This window comes from Lytechinus variegatus, chromosome 6 (genome assembly GCF_018143015.1).
Source record: "Lytechinus variegatus isolate NC3 chromosome 6, Lvar_3.0, whole genome shotgun sequence".
NCBI lineage: Eukaryota > Metazoa > Echinodermata > Echinoidea > Temnopleuroida > Toxopneustidae > Lytechinus > Lytechinus variegatus.
This window is the reverse complement of record NC_054745.1, coordinates 18861488-18871852: the sequence shown is the minus strand read 5'-3', so window position 1 is coordinate 18871852 and position 10365 is coordinate 18861488. Positions and strand designations below refer to the sequence as shown.

Here is a 10365-nt window from a genome sequence, read left to right as displayed (position 1 = left end):
ATTAGCAACCCGTAAAAATCTGACTCTGGATCCTCGCCTCATCTCAGGGTTTACCCAATTTGGGGTATAGAAACAGGGAGAACGCATATTATTTTGTTTGGTTAAATGACTGATGCCATACCTTTACCCAGTGTTCAGGTGTTGCATAGAATTCTGCCCATAAAACATTTCGCATGCTACCGGACAAATTCTTACCCAACAAGCATGCGTGGTCCCTTCTTTAACCCACTATTGTGTAAACTACATTGGAGTGTTATAAATACTTGAGTAATGCTCAAATCCAATGCTTAGCAATAACTAATAATTGATAAACAATAATTATAAATGCCTATGATGGTTTTCCTTAACGTACCTGGGAAAATATGATGTTAATTCAAACGCAATTAAAATACATTCAGACACAACTACAGTAACCATGGTAACGACAATATGAAGAAAAATAATTTGATTATTAAGAAGTTGTGAATGTACGAATGTAATTGTCTTATCGAATCACATATGGCTTTTAACACTGAGTAATTAACTCAAACTGCATACCTTGAAAAAAACATGTCGATATTACATTTAAAAATAGCATAGATTTAAAAGTGTTTGAAGATATGTTACTGTGCAATTAATTCTAATCAATTAGATTTTCTCTCCGTTCTATATGAAAGTAGTAACATCAACAGTACAAATATAATTATCATAAAATAACTACGTGCCATTAGAGTAAATCGCCCGATAAAGATAGTAAGTTGGCGGCTGCTGTATAAAACTTAGTGTCTTGATAGCCAGCATAACAATAAATAAATAAATTATTAATCAAGTCGGAATCATAATCAATAATCGTGTTTTCCAGACCTTAAGTTAAGATGACACACTGTGATTAGGGTTTTTATTTTTTTTATAAAGGAAATCGGTTTGATGAATCAGAAGTCTTCATTGTGTACCCAATGAAATCACTTGCTTTTAATTCGCATTGATCGGTGAATATTCGTTATTACGATTGTGTATAATTACGCTCTTTGGTGATTATTCAAGAGGCATAAATTATGTATGGTTGGGTTCTCTTGAAAATAAAGTTTGCTCATCCTCGATCATGCATAAAACAAATGAAAACTTGAGATTATTACCCATAAAAACCCATATACCATGTATACAGCAAACTTGATTATGAAAACAGAAGTCGAATAAAAACTAATTCTTACAACTATTCAATATGCCAATTTCTAAAATGTCGGTGCAATCCTTTTTTCCAACCCTTGAGAAAAAAGGATCAGAATTCGCTAAAAACGAACGATTACTTGTGCACAATTTATATAATGTGATTTTTCGTGACAAATTTCAATAAGAAAAGTAGACGTATCACCATAATAACATCCACAACCCACTCCAATATCAATTTATGATTTATGTAGAGGATCGTGAGAATAATAAAAACTAATTGACCCGACCTCAGGGTCCTTTGCATAAAAGAAAAATTGTGGCTTTTTGCCAGATTTTTTCAATGAGTTAAATGACAATGGCATAATTTTGTTTGCCAGAGTTCTGTTTATTTGTCAGAGTTTTCTATGCAATTGGATTCAATTTGTTTACAAATTAAAGGAGATGCGAACCAGCAGCCATCTCTCGTCCTTACATAATTACCCTATCTAGCCAGTGTGTTAACCCATAATGACGCATTCTGGTCAGTGTATATAGTCTTGGAATTATAAACCACCAATTTACTTAATTTATGCCACATTAGTTCTGTTACCAAGTAGGTACAACAAGCATAGGCCTAAGTTTCTCCTCAAAACAGTTATAAGCTCATTTTACATTCTCCGTATTATAGGTATCTTAAATTGAGTATTTTAAGACAAGCATTAACTCGTGGTGAAAGATAAATTGATTTTAAGATCCTCTTCCTTACATTCCAATGTTTGAAGAAATCAGCTCCAGTCAATCTACAATAATTGATATCAGAATATTCACCCTCCCGCAACTTGCGCTCAAGAAACAAATCACTCTTAATAGTTCCCGCCACCAAAAACTGTGGTGTTAACCGGTGTACATAGAGGACCACACCAGTTATTTTACACCGGTGTTAAATTGGTGGTGTTAGTTTTACACCTATAGGTGTTATTACAACACCTATGTATGTTACTTTTACACTCTTTGGTGTTATGTTCAATCTCTAAGGTGTTATTTTAACAACTTACGGTGTGGTCCTCTATTAACACCAATTGGTGTCAGTTTCGAACACCACAGTTTTTTTACAGTGTGCAATCAATACCATAGATACACTGTCTTATGGTTCACGATCTTTTTTATTCCGCATCCCCTCATCCCTGGAACAATCTACCAGAAAGTATAAAACAGGCAGATACAACAGAGAAATTCAAATCCATGGTAAAAACCTACTCTTTTGCTAAATAGCCAGTCCCTTCGCATGTGAAGCCCCTCAACTGTCTAAAGTCTATACTGAGAACTATACTTTGGTTTGTATGTTTTATTGTTGAAATTCCTTCTCTCTTTCTATTTTTCCCTGGGGGCCACTTTCTTTGACGAGTAGATACCATGCGCGACCAAAAAAACACGTTATTAAGGGATGTCCTTTTTCAAGATAGGGCATGTTACGTACGGAACGTAATAAAGGTTATCAAAAAAGCAAAAATAATGAAGGGGTATTTACTTTCGCTAGGAAAGCTCCGTGTTTAGGGTCAATTTTACGAGGGTGTAAAAGACGTTTTATAAAGGATGTACTTTTGGCCCCAAGAGTCAGCACTACGTGATTAGAGTAGACGATTTGCGCAAGATGTGGGAGGTGGGGCAACACTAAACCCAATGATGAACCCCGGTAGGTGAAGGTAAAACCGACGTCCGTGACATAACAAAAATATCGCTGTACTTGGTTATGGGGTCAATTCAGGGAATGCTTACCAAGGGCATCGTAATTTAGTTTCCAATACTTGTTAACGGTAGGGTTTTGCACACCAATACTTGTTAAGGGGCGCATTTTCAGAATATGGAAAATACGTGTTTATGGTGCTTTTCGAGACCGCACGGTCGCCGCGCATGGTATCCACTCGTCAATGGAAGTGGCCCCGGGATTTTTTCCTATAAGCGCTTAGAGACATGTTTTGTGATAAGCGCTATACAAATAATGTTAATTATCATTATCATTTTTATTATTAAATGATAAAACAGAACGCGTTGTTTGTCAATTCGCTCCACCATAAAATAATTGACTAATACAATATTGCAATCAATCTATATCGGTGATGAATATCGTCAATGGTACTCCGGCTGAGGCCGAGGTGTACGCACTCCTCAATCGGACTGAGAAAGCAGCTTTATAAGTTGACAGATCAAGGAGTCCTGTTGGTGTTCCATCCAAGATTATGTAAATGGTTGACTGGATAGTAGCCAGACTAGGTATCTTTCCGGATCTACCACGTATGGGGATGGTCCTGATCGCAGGTGTGTCGAGGTTGGTGTGCTGTACGGCGACAAGGCGATTGTTTGGCCAATAGAGCCGACGCTCTGTGATTAGAAACAGACAGACAGGGGAGTGATGGACAACAGCGAGTTTTGCACCGCCGCGCAAAACGATTTCTAAAACACAGTTAATGTGTTGAAAATGCCCGTCAAGTCACAATGAACAGACGGGTCTTCGTCGAAAATTGGTTAACCGGAAAGGGCAGTGCGTCTTGCACAGCAAAAACTGTGGTGTTACCCGGTGTACATAGAGGACCACACCAGTTACTTTACACCGGTGTTAAATTGATGGTCTTAGTTTTACACCTATAGGTGGTATTACAACACCTTTTGTTGTTACATTTACACTCTTTAGTGTTATGTTTAAACTCTAGGGTGTATTTTTAACACCTCAGGGTGTGGTCCTCTATTAACACCAATTGTGTCAGTTTTAACACCGCAGTTTTTACAGTGTGCAAGCGTTTCGGAAGTGACGAAACATTGCAAATAATGTCGTTTGTCCAGAGACAATGTCAGCCTACGTTTACAAGTTGATATTATAGCCAGTGCCTGTCCTCAATTCCTGTAATCAGGGTCACGGTCCACTGTGGGCAAAACCAAAGTGCGCCAGAGGTTGTTTTGAACAATTTCAGATTTTTAATTTTTGTCATGCTCAGCTGAAAGACAACACTTTGAAGAATACTTTAGCCAAATATTTCATTCCGAAATGTGCATTAAGGTTGTTAATTTCCTCCCTCAATTCGTAAATTGTGATATTCGGCGAAATGCCGCGTATATGACAACCTAGTTTAAAAACAGACTATTTCATAATAGGTTTTTCATGTAGGAATCTGAAATTATGCGTGTGAAAGGGCTCAAACTAGATAACAGACACCTTTCAGGAGGTTTATAGAATAACAATACCTCAAAATAGGCTGATAATAGATGACCCCCCCCCCCCCATTTACATTAGAAACGTTTGGATTTCCGTGGATCTCCGTCTAAATTGTATCAGACCATTTTTTCCGATGTCTAAGCTCTACGTCGATACAAAATTTAACTGCCCGTTTTCATGTCAGAGCCGATTTTGCTTGACACATCACCCCAAACGGTCATTTTATACCGAGCAGTCATCGCAGCGCACCATATGGAGTGTACATAATTGCCGGTCATTTTTTTAACAGTGAGGTCGATTCTCCTTTCATCCCATGAAAATGACATGAATTCCGTGCATAAATGTAAACAGAATTAACCCTAAATTGACTGGGCTATTTCAACGCCTAAGAAGATTAGGGGGGCCTGAATCAGCCCCCCAACCCCCCCCCCCCCCCTTATGATCTCGACTGTCGATCGCGCGATCGTGACGAAAATTGGCATGCGCGTTACCCATGGCATTATCTACAAAACTATAATATCAAAGTCTGCAAAAAATATCATTGCTCATTAATTATGCTAATTTATGCGTAAAATCATAAGTTTGCTACAATTAATAAAATAATGCCTCTAAAATGCTAATTTTTGTTTCACATACTCTAGATAGGCATCTGATCAAATTTTTCAAAAAATAAAAAAAAACATTTATTTTCTTTTGTATTATTTTGTTTTCTAAATTTCTTATGTATTTCCATGTTTTTCGACCTTTAGTTTTTTATTGTTTTTTTCAACGGAGATTGTCGGGGACTTTATTTTGACCATAAACAAGATAAAGTCAATTGATTTTACGCAATGAAAGAAAAAATAATGATACATTTATGAATTTTGGTTAAAAACACTATTTGCATTGGATTTTGTACACAAATTCACGTTGGGGTCTGCATACACTTACGAAATGTTGCGTAACCGCGTACCCGGGGATCACAATTTTGTTCTTTAAAGTTGCGCGAGACTTGAAAGTAAAAAGTCAGTGAGCGACACGGTCAAAATTTTCGAGCGGCGGATTTATCGCGAAAGGCGAGGGGGCTGAATCAGCCCCCCCCCCCAGTCTTTTTAGGGTTAAGGTTGATAATGTTATAAGGGCTACTCACCCTCTCCAAGAGATAAAAGTTACTTGAAATTTTCAGCCCAAAACCCTCCTCATACATTCGTGATGTTATACTCTACGTTTTACCCAAGTCTACACAGCTTGATGAAGCAAGCTAGGTTAATATTTTTCAGATTTCAAAGTATTTTTAATCTTAAGATAATTTTGATGCCATAAAATTATTTTCAGGATCTCATACACACCTTTTAGGCATGTGGGAAGCATAAACCATCATTCACTCTAGTCAGTCTTAAAGAAACACATAACACAAAGTTTATATACTACACATTGTTTTTCGTAATTTGTCTTTTCACAGATATGTTTTTAAGTAGCCAATCAAATTGTGGTATCAAGGTGACGTCATATCGGCTTCGAATTATGTTCAGTCTATTCTACGCCCAAAATTACCCCTAACAGTGTACATGTCAAAGTAAAAATATAACACGGAATATAATTTTGGCGCACTTTCAACTCATTCCGGCCCACTGCGCGGCGCAGTGGGCCAGACGCACCCATTCCTCAGTCCTTTGAAATTGCAAGTCAAATCACGATGTTCTCATTTTGTCGAAAATTGGTGGACCGGAGCTTCAGAAGATTTGGACCGGACGACAAAATGCCAATGATGTCATGACGACACTGCTGTTCTTGTCATCATTCACTGGGTTTCATCAAAGGTCTTTCGGCAAAAGATTCTCCGCGTTAGAGAAGTCGTCTGCGTAAGTAGTTGCCCTATATCGATCGGGGAGGGGGGGGGGGGCTGAGACAAGATGATCAAAATATGAGGTTGCTTTTTCCCAATTATATGTTGGGGGCATTACTGAGCTGCATCACCTCTGGGAGGATATACTTTCCTTGTTTTTTTCTCGTCATTTATAGTCTTTTACTTGAAAAATCTTAGGGTAGTTGACTACTGACTTCATGACCTTAACAACTTTGGCAAGAGGAAGTAAGTGACACATCAGTCAAATTTGAGTTATTGTAGTTTCTGAAACACCCTTTGTATGTTGCACGTTCAGGAAAAGTTTGGGGAAGAAGTTGTCGTTCTATAAAAATATATTGAAGAAAATTAGCTGTTAAATTGCTATTACGCCTATGTAAATGATGCTTATTTAACACAAATGATACTTTTGTAACTTGCTTCCTTTTGCCAAAGTACGGGAGTATAGACCTTACCACGTTTGTGGAAATATAAAAACGAAGCTTGGGTATTGTTCAGAAAGATTTTGGACTGGATGGTTTGTCCGCTGACATCGATTTGAACGATCTTCTCCGATCCTCCAAGATAAACTTTTCTGTGATTTCAAAGAAAAGAAAGTTATTCTTACACATGCAAAAATATAGAAGGCTACAGCCTCTTTGGCAAATCTAGGGATATTTTGTTTGTTTATTAGAATTTATCTATTCAGGTATATGTTCAAAAGAACGGCAACAAGTTGTTTTTCATCAATGACCTGATGAAACAAGAAAGTCACGATTCTTACAACTTACAATAAACTTAACCGTTATACATGTAAATAATTGTGTGCTAAAATGCATCACTATATAGGTAAAGCTTAGAATGAAAAAAGTAAATATATTTGCATAAATGATAACAAGAAAATAAATAAAATGTTAAAGCTATTACAACGGAATTTCTCCTAACTGAAAAAATCCACTGGAAAGAAAGTAATGAAATAAAAATGGACGCTTTACTTGTTTTCGTATGAAATTAAAGTTTACTTCCCTTTGTGTTGTATTGAAAAAAGGTTATACACACAAAAAACATTAAAGTAGGGCACCGGGCACCCCCCCCCCCCTCCCCCCGGACAGCATTAAACTATCTCTGTTGTGGAATTGGCAAGGTACAACCATCAATCGTGAACATTAAATTTACATTTTGATCTGTAAAAGGCAATGTCTTTCGCATTTTGAAAATGCTTTCGTATAGTATCCTTGTCTTTCTCACTCATGATAATGTTCTTCCTATATTCTGTTCAGTTGAATGCCTTCATTTTTTTTCTTCTTACTTATTATGTTTGTTTTTTACGGTATCGATTTCGAAGCTTTGAATTATATATCATGCATGTTATGAGAAAAGAAAGACAAATGAATTTGAAATTTGAAAATGAATAAAATGTATAAAGATACAAAGCAAAAACTGTGGTGTTAACCGGTGTACGTAGAGGACCACACAAGTTATGTTACACCGGTGGTAAATTGGTGGTGTTAGTTTTACACTTATAGGTGTTATTACAACACCTTTTGTTGTTACATTTACACTCTTTGGTGTTATGTTTAATCTCTAGGGTGTAATTTTAACACCTCAGGGTGTGGTCCTCTATTAACACCAATTGGTGTCAGTTTTAACACCGCAGTTTTTACAGTGTATATACAACGGAATTTTAATTAACTGATAAAATCCTCTGGAACGAGAGTAATGAAATAAAAATGGACGCCATTACTTTTTCGTATGATATAAAAGTTTACTTCCCTTTGCTTTATTTTGAATTATGGTGATACACAGAAACAAATTCAAATGTTTAAACAACTACTGTATTATTCATAGTAAACAGCGTTGTAAAAATGAAAATAAAAAGTATTTAGCGTGTATACCCATTTTATATCAAACTGGCCTAATGATTTTTTTCGATTTTGTGTTGTTGTTTTTTTTCTTACCGTCTGTGACCGTCCATGGCAAAGCACTCCCAGTCATTGGTTGGGTCGATGCTCAACGTAGAGGGCGAGCTACCGTCAAGAAATGCCTTTTTGAGGTGTTTTTCAGTTCCTTTATCCGACAGCCAATACATTTCGCGTGTTTCTTCAAGCACGTAGATGTATAGAGCTCCTATTACAGACGAGATAAAAGGAATGGAGGGGGAGAAGGTGTGTGAGGGTGATGATGTGGATATGTGTGTGTGTGAGAGAGAGAGAGAGAGAGAGAGATTCGTATCAATAAAATTAACACTTTGGAAAAAGAGTAAAAATTTGGACAGAATGTTACGCTTGAGTGAGCACTTCATTTGTGTAAAGCTCGCATAAATCGGTTTTCGCAGAAATGCTCATTTTCACGCCGTGTCAAGGAAAAGGGGCGAGAACAAACTGACCGTGGGATATGTTTCTCATGCATTTTTTTTTGTGGCATTTTTAGCCTTTTTGAGCTAGATGCATCTATAAGGACATAACTGAAGGTGAAGTAAATAAAGGTTAATATCTCCAGCGGTTTTCTTTTTTTCACTATGGTTTTATCATTTAAAGTGGGTTTACATTTCATATATCATGTAATACTAATTGTTTCTCAACACTTTTTCCAAGCTTGACATTGAATAACAGAAGGAAAACAAGCCTGAGCCATATCATTTGAGTCACTGCTCCGTGTAAAGCAGATTACGATGGCCTCGATGTGTGGGGGAGGGGTGCAATGGTGCTATATGAAGTGTTTTGGGCAAGGAAACAAGTTTAAGAGGTAAAATATTATTGTAATCAATCTTCCTAGCTTAATTCCCGTGTTTGGCATCATCAACGTATACTTTTATTCATATAACTATATTCGAGTTCTGCGCAAATCCTTTTAGGAACTTTTCAAAGTAAGTGGTGATCACTCAAGCGGAAAGATTTTATTACAGTGATATCGTCATTTGCTTTGATAGATTTGTACCAATGTTAAAATGTGGAAAAAGCTTCAGGATATTACAAATATACAATTTTACAGGATTATTTCTACGTTTGATTTTTTCTTCTGGTACGCACTGTATAGAGAGGGAGAATGAACGAGTGAAAATAGTTTCAAAATGGTTTCAAATCGTAGCTAGTATTACGATTGCTATGACGTCACCGAAATCATTGTGTGAATTTATGTTTGCAAAAAGGAATAAATTTGTAAAATGGAAGAAAATAGATGTAGGTATAAATTACGGCTAGATATTTATTTCGATTTTATTCCAGCAAGGATGGTAGCATAGTCAGAGGTTCGAATGTGATAATCGAAGGATGATTTAGAACTTTATAACGATAAGATGTTCCAGCCATGATTCTATTTTTAGTCGCATCAAGTTTTGATATTGTAATGTGCAGTGAACTGTAACTTTCCGATGTCATGACGGTTTCCGTACGACTCCCATCCTCGATATTGCTCCTCACAATGGTCTGTTCAGACAACACTGTCCAGTACACTCTCCTTTCCAGGGAATCAACAGAGAAATGCATCGATTCGATCCTTTCTTCGTATTTTTTAAACTTCGTGTATTGGGTGGTCATTGGAGTCTTCTTGGCACTCAGTTTGCTACTATAGATCCACAAGTCCCCGGCAAGGAAGACGTATGTTCCTGAAGCTGTGATGGTAAGCGAATGGTGAACAAGATAAGACAGTGCATTCAATCCCTGGAGGTGGGGTGTAGCGTGTAGGCGTACCCCCTCCCCATGCACGCAGTCACGCACCGTTTTTCAAGGAGGTGGGAATATGGCTTGCACAACCCCCCCCCCCCCCCCTTTACACGTGATCTTTCATTTTTGTCAGTACCGTGTGCAACCAGCGCGAGAGGGCAGTAGGAAAGACGATATAATAGCTACGGTTTATTACTTCCGTCAGACTACGCCTCGTGACTATTCATGGAACGCGAAACGTAAGGATATAAGTACATTCCGTTTCATCGATCAGCTCGATTGCTGTGGCTCAATCAGGGCCTTGTTTATTTATTTATTTATTCATATTTCACCAGTAGCTCATTCAACAAAAGTTGATCTTCCATGAGGCCCTGGATTACAAACAATACAACCATACAATACAATTACAATACTATACAATTAAAAACAGTCAATGGTGATAATACATATACAATCACCAGTCCATATGATATTGTTAAAATACAGACGTATAAGGCGACAACAGTATTGTATAAAATAATACATCAAAAAAGAGATGATAATTA

The 10365-nt window shown here is 37.2% G+C and overlaps 1 protein-coding gene across 1 annotated transcript; it reads right to left on the bottom strand.

Moving 5' to 3' along the window:
- Positions 1-3131: 3131 nt before the first annotated feature.
- Positions 3132-9856, bottom strand: LOC121417137. Its single transcript, XM_041610725.1, has 4 exons — positions 9523-9856; positions 8117-8285; positions 6635-6753; positions 3132-3507 (listed from the first exon to the last, which is right to left on the bottom strand). The coding sequence occupies exons 1-4, from the start codon at positions 9692-9694 to the stop codon at positions 3230-3232; spliced, it is 738 nt and encodes a 245-aa protein (XP_041466659.1). The 5' UTR covers positions 9695-9856; the 3' UTR covers positions 3132-3229.
- Positions 9857-10365: the final 509 nt, after the last annotated feature.